General features: G+C 59.3%; 1 protein-coding gene across 1 annotated transcript in view; it reads left to right on the forward strand.

Moving 5' to 3' along the window:
* The window catches only part of AK8 (adenylate kinase 8), a gene marked incomplete at both ends in the record, with an annotated part of 82,487 nt that overhangs the window by 2,278 nt on the left and 60,848 nt on the right, over nucleotides 1-19,361 (forward strand). The window contains 3 exons of the mRNA XM_084236747.1: nucleotides 5,994-6,043; nucleotides 8,195-8,308; nucleotides 15,156-15,224. Coding sequence (XP_084092873.1) covers nucleotides 5,994-6,043; nucleotides 8,195-8,308; nucleotides 15,156-15,224 — 233 coding nt within the window. The remainder of the gene's footprint in view (nucleotides 1-5,993; nucleotides 6,044-8,194; nucleotides 8,309-15,155; nucleotides 15,225-19,361) is intronic.

Consider the following 19,361-nt stretch of genomic DNA (forward strand, 5'->3'; position numbering starts at 1 on the left):
GGCCTCCGCCCCCTCCCCTGACCTCCACCCTCCCTTCTCTTGCCGGGAAGAGCTGGGAACCGCTCTATCCTCCCGAGTCTGAAGGGAGGTCAGAGCACCGTGGGGAGGGGTCTGGACAACTCAGGGTGGTAGTTAATTAAAAACACCTTAATTTCTTCTGGAGCAGAACAAATCAAAATTCTCTTGGCAAGTTATTAAAATGAGAACCTGAGACTGGCCCATGGAATCAATTATTAATGCTTCCGTGTGCCCAGCTGATGCCGCCTGCCGGGGGGAAGCTCTGTGATCACTCCATGTGGCAGGTGCAAAGTTCAGCGTCTGGCCTGCCTGGGCAGTGGCACGTGGGTGCTCCTGACCGTCTTGTATCGTTGCCCACTAATGAGCCCGGTGCTGCCCAAACCTCCGCCGAGGCACAGGTCGGCTGGACCCCAGGCCAGAGTGTGGGGAGCAGGGACCAAGGAAGAGGGGTTCCCTTCCCCGGGCGGATTCGCCAAGGCGAGGACCGTCTCCATCCCGTGAGAGCCGTCAGGGAAACTGGCGTCCTTGAACTTGCACGCGGCTCTTGTTGGACCACCAGCCGCTTTGAAGGAGCTGCCAGCACATCAGTGAAGGGAGCACCTGGCGCAGCTGAGGACGGAGCCCCAGATGCCCGACCGTGGCGCTCAGGATGCCCAAGACGAGAAAGGACGCTAAGGAGCCGACCCAAAACCCTGATGTGGAAGAGAGACCCTGCAGGTGCAGCCGCCTGGCCAGGACGCCCTGCCCGGCCACCGCCGCGTCAGGTGTGGCAGCAGAGCCGGTGGGAGGGGCCTCCTGGTCCTGGTGCCATTTTGTAGACCCAGGCAGGTAGTTCAAGAGCCCCCTCGGAGCCCCTTTCTCAGCCTCTGGCTGGGCAGCAAGGCGGGGTGAGTGAGCCCCCAAACCCTCGTGGAGAGAGGTGTGCCCAGGGTGGGAGCCCCCTTCTCGGGCTGGCACTTTGCCTCTTGTGCGTGCGCTTCTCTCCTGCTCTGGGGACTGTGTCTCTGCCTGTCTCCGCGTTACTGGCTGATGCTGGCAGCGCCGTGCGCGCTTCAGAGACGCGGGGTCCCCCTCCGCGGCCGATGTCTCCCCGCCTCCGCGCGTCTCTGCCCCAGAGACCCCGAAGCAGCCGCTGCGCCCGGTCGCCTGTCACGAGCAGGCGGAGGCGCACCTGCCGCGCAGGTGGGTGTTGCGCCTCCCTCTGTCCCGGCAGCCCCGCGGTCGCCCACCTCGCAGGCCTCAGGGGCCACCCGGTGCCTGGACAGGGCGGGGCTGATGCCCCCCACCCTTCCCGAGGGGGCAGCACTGCCCGTGCCCACCGCCGCTGCAGCCCCTTGTCCAGATGCCACTGCTCTTCCCGCCGCTCCGGATCGAGCAGGGCAGGGGAGCGAAGTGAAAATACGGGACAGTGAAAGCAAAGAACGAGCAAAGAGAAGGGAAAAGCGAAGCAAAAGCTGACATAAAACTGAAAGGAAAGTGAGAACAGAGCAAAAGTGAACCTGAGGTTCTGCGGCTGCGCCCCTTTCTGCCTTCAGGACCCTACAGTTCATGGATCCCCCAAATTCTAGAAAGAAATGGTGAGAGATCCTTGCCCTCTGGGCCTCAGTTTCCTCCTAGCACAGTGGGCTTTGGGGACTCACCGAGATGGGGCGGGGCGCTGAGGCCCCGGCCTGTGGGTGGTGGCCGCAGGAAGCGCCTCTGCCACTGGCCAGGCTTCGGGGTGCCGGCCCTGATGCTTTGAGGGCTCAAGTGGGTGGTGCAGGTCGAGTTGCCACTTACGAAAACTGTACTCGGATTTTTCCAAATTAAGAATTGTACTTGCTAGTAACCGACTCACTTGAGCCCTGAGAAGTTGGGGTGCGATGGTTGAAAGACTCTCCTGAGAGGCGTTTGTGCCCCGTGTGCCCTCAGAGGCGGAGCACAGCCCGGGGCTGGACCCCCCCGCCTGGGAGTCCAGAGCCTGAGATTTGAGGCTGATCCCGGTTTTCCGTGTTTGCAGCTCGTTCCCGGGCGAGCAGACCTCATTGTCAGGCAGACAGCCCAGCCGTCATCGCCGTGCAAAGGGCAGCTTCCTGTCCGGGGCGCAGCCCCCTCCCCTTCCCCCGCAGCTTCACGCTGCCCGTGGCGGCTCACATTACACAGTCACACGCACCCCACGTCGCTCACCGTGCACGAGTCACAGGCTTCGTGCGCATCACACACCTCACACACTGCAGACCGCCTGGCTCATGCGTCCCCGGCACATTGTACACGTCACACGTGGCACATGCTACTAAATCTGCTTTCCTCGCGGTGAAGGGGCTGCCAGCCCACGTGCCAGGGCCTCCCCTGCTAAGACAGCAGAAACCAGCTGTCTTAGCTCCGGCTCAGGCAGGCCTGGTCTGTCCTGGAGCCCACTGTGGTGAGCTGGAGGCCAAGCTTGGGGTCCAGCTACTCTCCCAGGAAGTAGTGTCGTGGGATCGCATTACTTCCGTTTGGGGGGCTGATTTGTTCCCAGCAGCCCTGTTGGAAGCTGGGCCACCTCTGCCCTGCAGCGCCCATCCCAACTGCGCGGATGAGAAGAATGGACCTCCACTGTCCCTGCAAGCCCTGGCGGGGTGGGGAGGCCCCTGGCTGGTGGTTCTGGGCCTCCGCCCGGCGTCCTGCAAACATTCCACCACCCTGGGCTAGTGCATCAGAGGCCAGGCTTCCCGGTCAGCCCACGCGGCCCTCTGCTCACCGCCACGGGTGCTGCGTGGGCAGCGGTTCACTGACACGGGGGCTGGGCAGCCAGTGGGCCCGGGGAGGGAGCAGAGGGGGAGAAGGCGCTGGACTCGTCCTGGTGGGCGAGGGGCGAGGGGAGGCCCTGGCACATGGGCTGGCAGCCCCTTCACCGCGAGGAAAGCAGATTTAGTACAAAGTGAGCATTTACAGTAGCCCTGGGCAATATTAAAGCAGGCGACGGTGTATATAATTGTATGTTTCGTTTTTTATCAAACGTTTGTCCAAGAAAGCTGTGTATTAGAGCTCCAATACCTGGGGGTTTTCTTGTGAATTTTAAATCATGCTCCTAGTTAAACCTCAAAAGGATCTGCGGATGGAAAGGTTTTTTGATTTCCTTTGAAGTGGTTGGAAGAAGTTGATTACTCTTGGCAGTCAAGCAGCCTTTTATGACACTGTTTATAAATAATTACTCATGAGCAGGGCTGGAGTTTCAAGGTGTTAGATTTGAAGAAACTGAAATTAATCACATAAGTGTGGGGAGAAATTAGGTGGGGAGAAAGGCCGCGCATGTTCCCCTTTTAAAGTCTTTTCCTCGATGCGTGCAGCTGGGGTGTCGCGTACGGAGCCCAGGGAGGGCGTCCCCTGCGGCCTCCCACACGAACGGTGGGCCTGGGGAGTGGGCTCCGGCCCTGGGCGCTGGGCCTGCTTCTCCCTTCTTGGGCTGCGGGCCCTGAGCCCCGTGGGTCTGGGTCTGGCCCGGGGTTCCCAGCAGTTTCAGCAGAGGCCTGTGGCCGAGCCTGGTGGGGGGACAGCCGGCCGGCGACAGGAGCCAGACCCGCGCCTCCCACCCCACCCAGCTGCGCCCTTACTCTGCCTCTGGCAGGCAGGTGCGCTCCCCGTGGTCTGAAAGCCCCCACTCTAGGCCCCCCTCTCCGCTTCTGTAATGCTGCCCTCCCCCACCTTTGTGGCACCCCAACTCCAGTCCCCCTCATTATTTCACCTGACCACGTATCCCCAAAGCCACCTCATTCCCAGACTCCCGCCCCCCTCCCTCCCCCAGCAGTTTCCTGCCTGCAGCGTCTTCTCCTGTCCAGGTGGGGGCACTGGCAGGCCTGGCCCAGTCATCCCAGGCAGGGACGGGGAGCAGAATGCCTGCCCTGGCCCCCACCCTAGCCACCGAAAGTGCCCTTCTCTGGGGTGGTCCTGAGCTCACAGGCCCAGGGAGGCCCAGACTCTGGCTGGCAGCCTGGGGGCACTTCCATGGTGGCCCTGCGCAGCCTGGCTCTGGTGGCGGCTCCGGGGTCCACAGACATGAGCAGCCAGTGTCTGGTGCCGGCGTGGCTCAGCTCCCACATCTCTTGGGGACCTTCATGGGGCCATCGTTCCTGATGAGGTGCCCCGGGCCTGCCTTCTACCTGTGCAGGACTTGGGCTACCCTGCTGTCCTTTGAGCAACCCCCTACTCTGCTCGGCCCTGCTGCTTGGGCCCTGCGGCTCACATTTGAGAATGCCAGCAGGGAGAAAAGTGCCTTTGTGGGGGGCAAAGGCGGCCACGGGTGGGGGCAGAAGAGGAGGAGGCCGCTGGGGTGCTGCTGTGTGCGTGGCTGCTAGTGCTCCGGCTGCGGTCAAGGAGGAGAGGCTCGGCCGCCCCAGGGAGCGGGTCCTCTGTGGGGACAGCAGCACCCCGCTGAGCAGCAAGGAAAGCTCAGCAGCCTCAGCCAAAATCTCCCAGGAGGAGGCTAGCGGGGCTGAAGGGTGGACGCTGAGGGGGTTGAGGCAAGGAGAGCGCCAGGTGGAGCCTGGAAGGGCTGCCTCTGGTGGAATGAGCAGGAAGGGGGTCTGGATGGCCCCTCTGGGCCCAAGAAGACTTAAAGGGGCAGGAGACATTGGCCTGAAGGCCTCGGGAGCCACGCTGGAGGCTGGCAGCACCCTGGGCTGATTCGGCTGGAGGCCAGGCTGGAGGGGGGCTCTTGGAGCACCCCGGGCAGCACCTTTCCACTCATGGCACCACCCTCAGGAAAGCCAGTTACCTGCACTTCGCACGGGGTGGCTGGGATGAAGGGGGGGTGGGGCATGGGCCAGATTTGTGACGGTGTGGAAACACCAAGACAACGTCCTTCCAAAGCAGTTCATCCAGACCCTAAAATTCCAAGCAGCCGCAGAAAGCGGCTGTGGGCATCTGAGCCTTCAAGTTCGTGCTGTGAGCCGCCCTGGCGCCCCCCAGTCCCGTCTATGCCAGCTCCTCGCCAGCCCGTCCCTGGTGCCCTGGTCTTTCTCGCTCCCCTTGGCGGCATCTAGCCCCTGCAGATGAGGGGCTCAGTGAGTGTTGGTGGGGTGAATCGATAAGTTAGCTTGAACTTTGCTGACCATGAGGTTGCAAGCCACTCTCAGACCAGGGCTCCATCCCTGGGTCTGCTCCCTCCCCGTGCACCCCTCCCCAGACTGCAGGAGTGGGCTCTGATGCAGAGAGTGCAGGCCCAGCGACTCGAAGTGCTCACCTGTCGTCCCCTGGGGTCAGGGTCCTGGCTCCCCACCCTCAGGAAGGGGGTGATGGAACCCAGCTGGCATCCAGAGATTTGTCTGTCCAGACATTTCCTTCCTTCTGACAAGCAGGAGACTCTGTAAGGTGCTGGTCTTTTCTTTCCAACACCCTCTCAGTCGGCAGGTAGTGCTTTAGAATTCTGCTGGCCCAAGAACATTCCAGAGCCAGGAGCATAACACCAGAGCCAGCAGCTGGTGTTTTCCATTTGCATAGAAATGTCCATATTTGAAAACAAAGACTTTTCATCGTGGGTTTTATAAATCTGGCCCGTACACTCCAGGCTTTTCTCCATTATTTCCCTCTGTAAAATGATGGGGAATACAATTTGCTAAATAAAAAGGCATAAATTAAAAAAAAGAGCTTCGAAGGTCGATTTACATAAAATACAGCTTTATTTGAAAGCGCGTCCCCGAGACAAAGTCCCTGTTTAAAATGCTTTATGGTGTTCGAAACCCCAATTGTTTTTGATATTTATTAGTTTGGCAAACAAGTTACTGTGTCCATGTCCCCTCGGAGACAGAAAAATAAACCATATCAGTGATCGCTTACCTCTAAACACGGAGACCATGCTCCGCGGAGGGCGCATCTCCGAGGCGGGGTTACAAACGACCGTGTCACTTACAGAAAATGAAGTCGGGGGAGGGAGCAAATAAATACGCCCCGAGCACAGCAGACCTGGGGGGTGGATTTGTCATATCGAGCGGTGACATTCAAATCTTTTTATTCCGCAGTGCCGAGGATTGTAATATTAGGTCCACCCGCCTCCGGGAAAACAACTATAGTAAGTGCATCATATTACGCGGGTAATACTGTAATATCTCATTTACCCTGCAGAGCCGGATGAGCTGGGCCGCCGCGGAGCCCCAGCGCCACCGAGCTGTTCTCCTCTCCCTTCTGCTTCCTAACTTATTTTCTTATTACTAGAGGCAGGATGTGGTCATAGAAAACACCTAAAATACCTAGAAAATACAAAAAAAAAACCAACCCACCCCACTCCCAAAAAATACAACCACCCCACCACAACCCCAAATATAATCCCCAAGCTTCCGGGGGGCAAGCTTTATTTTAGCACTTTGGGAGTGACTCCCCAGGCTTGGTGAGGACGTCCTTACACCATCCTTGTATACGTTGGCTATAGCCTTAGAAGTTGCTAGAAGTAGGCATGCTGGGCTAACAGGATACACATTTCAAAGACTTTGGGCGCTGAGTACTGAGTTTTCTGATTCACGCCTGAAAGTTTAACCCTGAAATGTCTCCACCTACCAGGAAGGTCCAGTAGCTACAGGAGAGATACGTGCCCGACCAGATTTTATAGGAATTTCTCACTTTGGCTTTCCATTTGATTCTCTTTCTATTAAAGAAAACACAGTTTTAAAGGTGCAGGAACACCCCACCCACCACTGTCACCCTTTTCTGGTCTTCCTCCTTAGTGCTGCTGCTGTCTGGGGCCTGGGTACTTCGTTCTCGTTGCAATTTGATCATGAAGCTCCTATTTAAAGTGCCAGGCACTTGTTAGAATTTTAATCACCTGCCACGGACTCTTTCTGTCCTTTAATCATTCTGGTCCTTGAGCATCGGCGAGCACTGGCTAACCCTTCCTGCGGGGTCTCGTCGATGCTGGGAGCAGCTGCCACGGGCTGGGGTGAGGTGGCAGAGGCTTTCCCTGGTGGCCCAGAACCTTGCTGTAGTCTTCAAAGGAATCAAGGTGCTTGCTTCCTGCAGAAAATCACTTATATCTGCTCTGCTTTTGGCATTAGTATTGCTGTTCTGTTCATCCATGTTTCCATGTTTCCATGTGTCCATCCATGCATGCATGCATGCATCCATCCATCCAGAGTCTTTCTGCTTTGTTCCCACCTGAATCTCTTTCACTCTTAGAAGCCAGGGCCCCAGGCCAGGCAGTCGGCAGCATTACCAGAGTGCTTTGGGAAAGCAGGTCGAGACTCCTCTCCAGCCCTTCCACCAAATCTCCTGGGGCAGGGCCCAGAAAACCAGTTGAAACTGCCCAGTGGTGGCCCCCCAGGATCCAGGGTGGCCGACTTCACGGGGAAAGACAAGGCCCGGCACTGTGCTACAGGGCTCGGCGTCCGGGCTCCTGTGGGGGTGCCTCTGCAGCCACGGGGCGCTCCAGGCCTTTGCTGCCTGCTGGCTCTGGCTCTGCTCTGAGCGTGGGAGGAGGCTGCTGGGTAGGACCAGAAAGCACTTGCGACTCAGCGCTGACACCTTGCACTGCGTCCCAACATGGCCAGGGACTCTGTCTCCCCCGCCCCCTGTGAGGTCAGCTGGTGTTTCGGCCACAGGCCTTTGCTGCATTCACTGTCCAGCCCCAACCCACGACAACTTGGGGCCCGGCAGCCGCTGGTTTCACAGTGAGAGAGGGGGCCATTTCCAGAGGACACTAAAGGGGGATTGGCTGGAATCATCGCTGATGTTTCCCAGGCTGAGGACAGAGAGAATTAGGGTTTGCCCCTCTTGGGGGATCTTCAGGCCCTGCTGGGTCATTCTGATGAGTGTCAGCACAATTCGGCTATTGAGAACATCTTATTGCGTGATTATTCCTTAAATTCTCTTGCCTTGTGGACTGTGGACAGCAGGATGCATGAACAGTGGCCAGAATATGTCAGGTCTCCCCACTGAGGTCCTGTTCCTGCTTTCCTGGCTAGGGACCCCTCTGGAGTGGGCGGCTCAACCCCACAGGGCTTGACGAAGCTTGACAAGGCCGGCGAGGGCAGCTGTGCTCGGGGTATGGGCCCCGGGGGCCTCGCTGGCTGGGTGGAGGAGGGATGCCCACGGGCTGAGTTCTGAGGCCGGGGCACCTCCATATTCGTCTGGCTTGGTGGCCTTCTCTAGCCAGAGTCTTGTGTTCCTGGGGCAGCTCTGCCAGTAAGACTTGGGCAATTAAGCCTGGAACTTTCGTCTTTCCTCTCTCCAGGCCATGTGGCTTTGCAAACACCTGAGCAGCAATCTCATCACCATGGACAGCCTGGTAGCCAAGGAATTCCCTTTTCTGCCTGCAGCTGCCCAGGCATATTACCAGAAAAATAAGGTAGGCCTGGCTCGGGGCGGGAGTGGGCCCCAGGGGACCGAGCTCCCAAGGGCCCCTCCAGGGCAGGCTCAGCTTGTTCTCTCTTTCCTTTTGGATGAAGTGAGACGGTGCCAGGGAAACTGAGACCCGCGCAGGGGATGATGGGAGGAAGGAGATCCTTAAGTGGCCTGTGTCGGCCAGGAAGTGTTATAGAGCAACCCCGATATTAAACGGGTTCCTGGCTGTGGGTCCTCACCTGCGCGCTTTAAAGGGACTTATGAATACTCTGCTACAGACACACGCAAAAGGGTTCATAAAAGGTTTATTTACAAGAGAAAAAGAAATAAGGAAAATATACAACTCAGGGAGAAAATAGGGAAATAAAGTCTTTAATGCGTCCTACCCGATCCGATGACCTGGAAACCCAAAGTCACTCTCAGAGCTGGCCGGACGCTGCGAGCTGGCGGAGAGCCAAAAATGGAGAGACCCCAAAGCCCACGTGTCTGGCTTTTGTATCCACCTGGCTGCTTAACCCCACCCTCAGGTCCCAGCCACCTTCCCTTTGGTGGTGATGGGATGTGGAGTTCCCAGTGTCTTTGGCTTTGACCTGGGGTGGGGGTGGAGTCCACAAAGCCTATATGGAATTTGCTTTGGGACATCCTTTTCCCCCTAACAGAAGGATGGCTGTTAGAGGGGGGAGGCGTGTGTGCAATGGAGCCAGGCTGGTCCTTGTGCTTGGGGTCAGTTGAGCGTGCTGGGTGCAGGCGGCGGGCTGCACCCCACGGATGAGGCACCTGAGCTGACAGGGGGTTTATAGGCAGGGGGACTGCCTCTGCATCTTGGGGGGCATTTCCCTGCAGCACCCCTGCCACCCCTCCACCCACCCACTCTGGCCCCCTCACCTGCAGGTGGCACCCTGGGAGCATTAGGTTGTTTCTAAAATCTCCCCGCCCTTCACTAGAGGGAACTGGAGGCCTGGTCATGTTCTGTCTTTAAATACAATGGGAACTTTGACATAGGTCTTCGGAGCCCCTGGGGGCCCCATAGTGCCTTGGCTGTTTGGCTCTCGCAGCAGGATTCCAGGACTACGTGGTTAGCCAGTTCTCAGCTTGCTTAACGCAGAGGCTTGCGGGCCCCAGGCTGTCTGGCAAGCACCTGCCGAGTCTGGCGGAGTCTGGCCGGTGTCAGAGTCTGTGGCTTTAGGAAGAAGTGCTTTTCTCGTTTTCTGCAGAAGTCCAGCTCTCCAAGGTGGGGAGGCCGGCGCGTTTCTAGGATAAAAACACGTTTATTAAATTTAGAAAAACTCAACAGCGAGGAGGGAATTTAAGGAAATTCCTCCTGGGTTTCATTACACTAATTACCAGCATCTTTCAGGCCGCATCCGGGTGTCTTGGTGTCTTGTTGGGGGCCTTGGCTCGACAGCTCAGTGGCGGGAAGGTGAGAGGGGAGGCTACTGGGGCTGATCTGGGCGGAAAAGGTAGTGCAGGCTGAGTGGCCAGGGTGGCCTGGACCCGGGCTGCCCGCCGCGGCCCTCCGTACGGGTCTGCTGATGCAACCTTCCCTGCTCTTTTTGCCAATGCCAAGAGCTCCTCCAAACTCCTGGTTTTCTGCTGTCGACCTGGGCTCTCCCCTCCTGTGCAGAACTCTCTCCTGTTGCTGGGGTGCTTCAGCGTCTCCTAAAGGTTTCACAAACTTCCCGGTCACCAGCTGTGTGTGGAGACCCACAGACGGAGGCCTCTCGTGCCCTGGGCACTTCCGGCCAGGCCAGCGGGGAGGAAGGGCCCTGGGGGCTGCGGCTTCACTTTCTCCCCAGGGCTCTCTGAGCCCTGCCAAGTCCCAGGCACTAGCTCTAAGCCGGGGAGAGGGAGGGACTGCGGGATTTGGGGAGCCCTAGCCATAGGGGTGCTGAGCCAGGCGTCCCGAGGGGCTCCACTGTGACGTGGGGTGGGGATGGCCCCAGGCTGCTGGGGGTCCACAGCCACAGGGAACGGACGCAACGTGCCTGTTGGTTCCTGTCCTTGTGAAGTCTGGCCGAGATCCTCAGAAGCCGCGAGAATAGCGCGAGGCCCCCTCCCCGGGCTTCCCGCAGCCTCGACTCCTGGCAAGCCAGCTTCATGGCCGCCCGCCCCGGTTATTTGCAAGCAAACCTGTCCTGAGAGCCTGGACAGACGAGGAGCGGGCCCTGACCGGAGATGCTCTGAGACCGCAGCGGTGGCCTCGGCCCGGGAGATCCTTGGGACCTGCCAGGAAGCCCCGGGAGGGGGCCTGCCGTCTCTGTTGCCCTCCAGGGAGGCCACAGTGACCCCCAGTGACAACGGGCCCAGATGACCAGGACCTGATAGATACCTTCGTCTTCCCTAAATCCCCCACCCCGCTTTTAACTCAGTGACCAGCCAGAGAAAGCCCAGCGGGTTCGCTTCGCCCGTCACCCGGGTCACCCACCTTAGTCCGCCCACTCGGAGCTCGCCGGTGCCACAGCCGCGACAGGGCGTCCGCCTTCCCTAGGCAGCCCTGCCCTGTGCCTTTGTGTCTCGGGCCGGTGCAGGCGTGGGGGCAGCGCCCAGCCGGAGCCAGGTCCTCGGCTCCCGCCTGCGCAGCCTCTGCCCCGTTCGGGTGTCTTCGCCGCCTTCCGCCCTCCGGGGATAGGGCCTTGTCAGTTTTCACCACGCACGTGCACATCACCGGGAAGCAGACTTCCCGGCCGCCGCTCCCCTTCCGGTCAGTGTTCCGCTGTCCCCGCGGAGGCAGCGTGTCTGGGCCCCGGCGGGGCCCCATCCCTCCTCTCTGCTGAGTTAATGGGGTTTTCTCTTCTGTTGTGCTCTTGTCCCTCCTGCCTCCTCTGGTCCAGCCTGTTCCTCTGGTCCAGCCTGCTCCCCACCTGTCTCACAGAGCACTGCAAAAGGCTCCAGGAGGGGGGCCATGGGGTGCCCTGGCGGGCAGGCATGAGTCAGCAGCTCTGAGAGGCCCAGACTGCCCAAGCCTCCCCCAGCCCAGGCCCCAGCTGGCCGCGTGGGAAATGGGGGGCAACACTGAGTCTTGGCTTCCAGCTGCCCAGCAGCCACGGGGAGGGGGCAGGTCCCCGGGCAGGACATTTCTCTGCGGTGGAGCTGGCCTGGCCGCTCTGGAGCAGCGCTGGTTCTGCTGTTCAGAGAAAAGAAAAGCAGCCTTCTCTGGGTCTGACTGTGGAGCGGCCTGGTCCAGAGGCGCGCGGCCTGCAGCACGTTGGTGGCCCTGGGCCCCACCAGCATCTTTTGGGCTGAAGCCAGGGAGCAGGTTCCTGGCATCAGCATTTAAAAATGCCCCCCACGGAAATCTAACGCGGCCCCTGGGATCCACTCCCTCTTCTCATTGCAGTGACTACTCTGGCAGCGCCACTGCATTCGAGCAGAACAGCCTGTGTTTGTTGAATGAATAAGTGACCCAAGCTTTGAAGGCTTGGTCGGCCAGGCAGGGCCCAGGCTGAGTTCTCCCTGACTTCAGTTTTCCATCCTGATTCCAAATGGAAAATAAGTGTCCCCCGAGATGCCCGAGTGCCCCAGCTGTCAGTCGCGGCTGCCTCCGTTCCCCCGGCCGTGCAGCTCCCAGGCCTGGTGGTGCCACACAGCGCGCACCAGCAGTCGCTGCCGCACACATCTGCTCCGCCAGGGAAGCAGCCGCAACTTGGCAGAGTTGTTTCTACCGGACTCGGATCTGCTCTCTAAGTGAGCGCAAGTCCAGCGCCTCCACCCTGGAGGCACTTTAGTGGGAAGGGGGAGGTCAAAATACCGCACTCCCAAGCAGTGACACCCAAAGGGGACTGGGGACACCAGTGTCCTGAGGGCGGGGCCTGCAGGCCCATGTCCTCTTGCGAAGGGGCCTGGACTTGGAGAAGTTAATGGGCGGAGGGCAGAGGTGAGGACCTGCGCGCTTGGCTGCAGCCTTTGGGGAGGGGTATGCAGGCCCCGGGCTGGCCCGAGGGAGCAGGGCAGCCAGTTCTGGCTGTGGGCAAGTGCAGGCTGGGTGTGTGGCGTGGCCACCAAGAGGGGGCACCAGGGACCGCTCCTGCTGCTGGGCTTTCTCTCTGACCAGCAGGGACGTCACCCGGCTCCTCAGTTGGTCCTTGATTCTCCCCCCAAAAGCCAGGCTTTGGGGGGTTGGGGTGGGAGAGCATCACTGAGCTCTGGAAGGAGGAGGCTTGATGCCTGCAAAGACAGTTTGGCAGGGCTTCTAGAAGTGGCTCCTTGGAAACCCCGCCGCTGACATGACACATCAAAGCTGGCACTGAGACAGCGCCAGGCAGGGAGCCGCGATGGGCGCTGGGAGGGGCCACACTCAAAGCCGCCAGCCCGTCCCCCGCCGTGCCAGCTGCTGGGGGTGCTGCGCCCCACCCGGGCCTGTCGCCTTTCAACCCGAGTTCTTTGACGGGCCGGCACCCCCGCTCTCCTGGTACCTGTTTGGTCGCTGCCTCCTGAAGGGGTTGTTGGGAAGAAGAATCTTGGTGACCCCAGCTCAGGATGGAGAGCGATCTGCGCGGTCGGGGGAAGACAGGAAAGGACAGAGGGGCCAGGCAGCCCGGGAAGCTTCCTGGGACAGCTGGTGGGATCTGGCACCTGCTGTCCGGCCGCTCCCCCCGTGGGCGGGCTCTTGGGGGCCGGAGTTCACTTAGCCTCTGGTCTCAGGTGCAGGCCTCAGACTCACAGCACAGCAGCATCCGTTCACGTGTTAGAAATGCAGATTCCCAGCCCTGCCACCCTGGGGTGGAGCCAGACATCTGTGCCTTAATGAGCCCTCCTGGGACACATGTTCAGGTTGAAGCTGGCGGGGTGACGGGGGGCAGGTACAGGATGCAGGGGTGGCTGCGGGGGTGTGAAACCAGGCTCTGGACGCTGCCAGCCCCTCTCGCCTCTTTCCTCCATGCAGCATTTATTCGCTCACTTTCTCTCCTGCCACGCTTTCTCTTGACTTTGACTGTCCCCCTTGTAGAAGCCATCGTGGCCCCATAACTTCCAAGTGGACACATTACAAGTCAGCTGCCCCACAGACGTGGCCCCTCCCTCCTCCTCTCACTGCACTCTGTCTTCCTCTTCCACCTCCACATCCCTGGAGAGCCCCGCTAGGGCTGAGAGGCCTGGCCTCTCTCCTTTTGTGCTGGCTTTAGTGCCTCTTGCCTGCAAAGTGGCTGCTGCGGCTCCAGCTCTAATATCCTCTCGGCTTCAGCTCCAGGGGAAAGCAGGGGTTTCTGCTCCTGATGGTTATTCCGATGTTGAAGAGTCTCTGCTCTGCCACAGAAATGCTGTACCGGGCACCCTCCCTCCCCCACCCCAGCCCCCAGGCAGTGGGCCTAGTGCTTGGGATTTCTTTCTTCTTCCCATGTTCTTTTATCAGCTGTGTGAGCGGGAGTTGGGGGAGTTTGGCCCCTGATTGTGCACTGCAAAGGGAGGTGACACAGACCAGGCTTTCGTGCACTCCCTGGGCAGAGCCCCCTCTAAGGAAGGAACGTGTGGGGTTATTGGGGGTACTCAGGGTCACAATTGCCACAGCACTGAGCCCCCACTGGGGCCAGGCAAGCGCCCACTTGTCACGTGCAGCATCTCATTTAATCCCCAGGACGGCTCTGGGGAGCTCGGTGTCCTCTTTCCATTCACAAGTGCAGAAACTGAGGCTCAGAGCGCTTGGTGGGCAGCCAGGGCCCAGATTATGAAGGCCACCCTGGTGGTCCACCAGGGGTCTCTAGGAGCCATTCTGTCCCCCCCTCAGCCCATCCTCCTGAATCAGGATCGCTCGCCCCCAGGCCTCAGCCGCCTCCTGTAAGCCAGTCCCGCTGAACGCCACGTCCCACATCCTGCACTGCACCCTCAGGCCCTCGTCCTGCCAGCCCTGGGGACGCTCAGGGGAAGGCGTCAGGCCCCAGCCTTGAGAATCCAGGGGAATCTGAACCCACAGTGACCCTGCCACCCCAGCTCTGCTTGTGCCACTCCCTGGGGAGGGGCCTGCCCTCGCCACTAGGCCCCGCCAACATCTGCAAGGAGCAGGCAAAGGTGGACAGGCTGTAGAGCCGCGGCCGTGGTGGAGCCGGAGCTCGGGCTGTGCCTGGCTCCCAGGAGACTCAGCAGAAGCTGCTGTCACTGTCACTGCTTGCCGAGTGAATTAAGGAGAATGAAGTTTCATTGGCTCAGTGAGGGCTTCCTATGTCCTTGACCCCCGTTTTGGTGTTGGGGCAGAGGGGTGCTGGTCAGTATTAAACAACTGGCTGGTTGGGGGAGCCCTGATTTGTAGGCCTTGCCGATTGCTGTGGTACAAACACTCCTCCCATGATGGCTGATTTCAAGCTATCGTGAGACCCTGAGTGGAGCGGGAAGGCATGTGGACAAGCCTGTGAGACTAGTCCCCCCGCACGCACTGTCTAGGGGTACAAAATGGGGTACAGATGGTGAATGGGCCACTGCAATGCTGTGCAGTTAGGGTAAGAACAGAATTTGCTATCGGGGATGATGGGAGCCCTCAACCCAGCCTGAGGAGCATCTGGGAGGGCTGCCTGTAGGCAATGGCACTTGGACCTGAGGCTCAGAGGGAATCCTGGCGTCACTCAGGTGGGCGTGAGGGACAGCCACTGGCAGGGACATGGAGGCTGGTTCACCCTGCGGGGGTGGCAGTCGAGAGGTGGTTGTCAGGAAGTGAAGCTCAGGGGAAAGGGTGGCAGCAGTGGGACTGGCGGAAGGAGGCGGGTGTCTGGGTGGGACTGAGGCCGAGGAGCATTAGTCTGCGACTTGTGGGAACTTCCCGTCTGCACAGTCGGGTCCCCAGGCCTCAGCTGAGACCGCGTGCCTGCAGCTGAGGGGCCTCTGGGGCTCGAGCCAGCGGGCCTCACTCTGCACTGTCTCCCCTTCAGCAAGTGCCCAACCTGCTGCTGATCAAGATGATCCGAAGACGCCTGGCACAAGAGGACTGTGTCCAGCGGGTAAGACCCTCCCGGGGCTCCCGGGACCTGGGTTGGGGGCCCCTCCGGGAGCAGAGGGCCAGGGGTCTGCAGAGAAGGGTGAAACAGACAAGCCGCCAGTGGCTGAAGGTCAGTGTGTGGACTTGAGGTCACCTTGCCTGGGGGAGGAATAAGGGAGAATCGGGCATGTCCATCGGGGCTCCTCGGGGAGAGTGATGGCAGTAGAATCTCAGGGGGCAGGGAGGGAGCTGGACACCCTGGATGGGGTCGGAGTGTGGGGGAAAAATTTAGGGGCACCCGCGGATCTCCTGCCAGTGCCTCTTTGGCCAGACCCAGGGAAGCCAGAGGATAGCGTGTCGGTGGAGCAGTGCATGGAGGTCAGCCCCGGCGCCCGGAGGGGTAGAGGAGGGGGGGCCTGGAGGACTGAAGGGGTCACAGGCACAGCCACTGTGGCCTGCACACGGGCGGGTGGACCCTCCGGGGGCCTTACCGGCTCTGCTCAGCCCTCAGGCGCCCTCTTGCTGCACCACCCCGCGTCTCAGATGAGGAAACAGGATCGCTGTGTGGTTGTAAATGTCTTCCCCGAGTCCAGCTCACGCCCAGCCACCTTCCACAGAGCAGATGTCTCCAGTTTTAGTGAAGTCCCATTTGTCAACAATTTGGCTTTTTTTGAGTATTCCATTTTAATTATTTTGTGGGGTTTTTTTTTAGATTTGTTTTATTTATGCATGCAAGAACTGGTTTGTAGGCTGGATGTGCGGGGTGGTGGGGTGAGAGGACTCACCAGAGACAGAGCAGGGAGCAGAACAGGCAGACTGACCAAAATCCACTGCTGAGGGGCGCAGCGGGCGAGTCAGGAGAGGTCTGCTGCGCCGTGTGGGTAGCTCCCTGGTGGGGGATCGAACTCATGCTGCAGTGGTCGCGGACAGCTTCAGAGTGCCGGACAGCTTCAGCTTTGTGGTTTTTGCTCTGTCTCTACATCTCTTTGTGTGGGTTTTAATTTTTTGGCCGACCTAATAGTTACAACATATAGACTTAACTTTTCTTTCTGTTCAGAATCAGTCTTGCCCCCTCGCCGTCAGACGGCCCCACCCTCCCCGCGCTTGTCTGGGGTTTTATGCCTGTGTATGTGGCACAGCCCATCAGGCAGCGCCGTAATTTTGGCTTCCAACCATCAAGCATATTTCAGAGAACCCCAGAGGAGACGCCTGTTCTCCTTACCCGGCCGTGGCCCGCTTCTGCCGCTCTCCTGGCATTCCCAGCGTCCGGGTGCCCTTCTCTCGGGAAAGCTTCTTTCAGCCCGTCTTGCAGGCCGGGCCAGCTGGCAAGGAGTCTCTTACTCGCCCTCGTCTTTGTTTTCCTGCTTTCCTGAAGGACATCGTTTCTGGGCTTAGATTCCTAGCCGGACAGCCTCTTATTTCAGCACGTCACAAAACGTCCCGCTAACATTGGGCCTCTGGCTTCTGACAGAAAATCCGGTCACTCAAACACTTCTAAGCAAAGCGTCGGTTTCACCTGCTACTCTGAACCTTGTTTTTCATTTTCAGCAGTTTAATGGTGCTCTGCCTGGGCGTGATCTCCTGGGTTTGCGCTTTTTGGGGTTTGCTGGGCTCCTTAAATTTATAATCTTCTGTTTTTCTCCAAACTTGGGGCGTTTTCAGCCATTATGTCTTCGAACGATTTTTTGCACCTCTCATTCTCTCCTGAGTAGCCCCCAGCACGGGTGTTGGACTCTGTGATGGTCCCACAGTCCCTGGAGCTGTACCCCCTCCCTTTTTTCTCTTGGTTGATAAGATCTGATAACTTGCTTCCGACTGTCTTCCAGTTCTTTGCCTCGGCGCAGCGTCTGCTTGGGGAAGGAGCCTCTCGTGGCCAAAGCGAGGCAGGGCGTGAGGGGGATGGGTACCCACCAGGAGCGAAGGGGGCCCAGGGAAGCCTCTGGAGGTGGGGGTGGGGGGCTCAGCTCGGCAGCGGGAACCCCCACACCCGTATTCTTCCCCAACCAGCCAGGGTCGACTCTGACTAAACCCGACCGTCAGCCGTCACCTTCTGAAGAGTTTCCCCCTCTTTCATCTGGGAGATGATGACGTAACCATTTGCCCTGGAATGAAGGGAGGGGAGAGCATGGAAGCGACTGGAAACTGCCAGCACTTTCTCTACAAAACGCTCTCCGCCTTAATCCATAATTGATCTAGAGTTTGCCAAGTTGAATTAAACTCTTGCGTTGCGGAGCACCAGGCTGGACACCTCGGCGCAGCCGCCTCCTCTGCGCCCTGTGGAGGTGAGCCGGCTGCTCCCCTGCGGCTCGTCCCACCCGGCCCAGTGCCAGGGCGAGGTCTGGCCGCCTGGGCGGAGGCCCCCAGCACCTTGGGGCCAACTCGGCCTGGCACACCCTGTGCCCTAAGCTCCTGGAGTGGGGCTGTGGGTACAGCGCTCTGAGGCACCACACCCCTGGGACCCGAGGCGAGCTTCAGCCCCCCTCCCAGGGAGCAGCGCTCGCGAGGGGCCCCAGGGCGTGGGGCTGTGGCTGTCACTGGTGATGGTGACGGTGGGCTGGGCATTTGGGGCCGAGTGCCCACCTGTGAGCTCACCCGTGAGCTCATCTCATCTTAAACAGAGCCCAGCGGAGGAGGCCGCGACCCCCGTCTGAGGGGTGCAGAATCAGACGCTTGCAGAGGTTGTGTATTTTGCTCAGGGGTCACGGACAGTCCCAGAACTGAGATGCGGACACGGAGTCCCACTTGGCCCACTGCCTTCTGATCCCGCGAGGCACACGTGTGCCCCCCTCCCCCACGGGCTTCACTTCCTGGGGCCTCCACTTTCCCACCTGTAAAGCGAGGGGCTTGGCATGAGCATCAAAGCCCCTCCAGCCTCACCTTCCACTCTGATGGTGGCCAAGCCACTGCTGCCCGCAGAGCAAAGACATCTCTCCTTTAATTTGTTTTAAAATCTCTTCTGAGTTTCAAGGCGCAACCGGGCACCTTTTCATCTCTTCCCGCGGAGACAGGATTTCGGCAGGAAGAGGAGAGGTGCCTTAATTATGTGCTTTGGTTGTTCAGGAACAAAACAAACTCTCATCCCGAATAAACAGGCTTTCTTGCTTTTAAGGGAGAAAAATGACACATATGCATATTCATTTATATGGTAATTATGATTATTTAGCTGCACAGGGACTGGAGTTGGTGATTCAGAGCACAGGAAGGATGCAGGGAGCGTGTTCAGGGAAAAATAATGCAAGCGCAGCCCATCAGGATTCTGTAGTTAATGTTGGGGGGTTTTCTCTCCTTTCTCTCTCTTTTTTTTTTTTGGTCTAATGCAGTCTCTTTGAAGAATTCCTTTGAAGTGACCAGCAAAGGTGCTGGGGGAAGAGAAATTAGCACTCAGTGTGAGAGCAGGTGGGCTCTGCCTGCTGGGGGCCTCCGGGCCTCTGTGGGGGACAGACAAGTTCTTGGGGTCCCGGGGCCCACTCGTGCAGACCTCAGCTCTTGGGCTAAGGGGGTGCCTAAGAAATAAGGTGACAAGCTTGGGGCATCTGGGGGGAGACGCCATACCAAAGCCATCCACCCTGTCCCAGTGCATCTCCCCCAGCTAGCTGGGCTTCTTCCTAGTCCTTGCTCCCTGTTGCTCCCCCACCTGCCCCCGAGAGGCATCGTGTGAGAAGATGGATGCATTTATTTCTTGGCGGCATTTATTCAGATGGGTCAACTTCAAAAGCCCTCCTCACGCCCATCCTCCAGCCAATGGTCCCCAGCCTGGCGGTGCCTGATGGGAGAACCTCCTTCCATGGAGGCAGTTTGTCTTTAGAAACAAATGTATCGTGTCCCCCATGCCGCTCCCTGCTGGGCTGCTGCCTCCTGCAGCCTCCCCCTGACTGCCTTCCTCCCTCTTGGCCTTTCACACCCCACTCAATGCCATCAAGCCAGGACCCCTGCGGTTGTCAGGCTGAAAGAGTGGTTCAGGGCGCGTGTCCCCACCCGGCGCGTGAGCCTCAGCAGATGTCCCTCCGTCAGAACCAGCCAGTGGCCTTCCCAATCTGGGGGCTGGATCGGTGGGCACCAGAGCAAGGCCCTTGCAGTCAGCAGCCATGCCCCGTCCCCACCCCGCTACCCCTTCCTGCCTCCCGCCGCCACCCCCCCACCCCACCCCCGGCCTTGCATT

The sequence above is a fragment of the Talpa europaea genome (assembly GCF_964194135.1).
Source record: "Talpa europaea genome assembly, chromosome: 7".
Taxonomy (NCBI): Eukaryota; Metazoa; Chordata; class Mammalia; order Eulipotyphla; family Talpidae; genus Talpa; species Talpa europaea.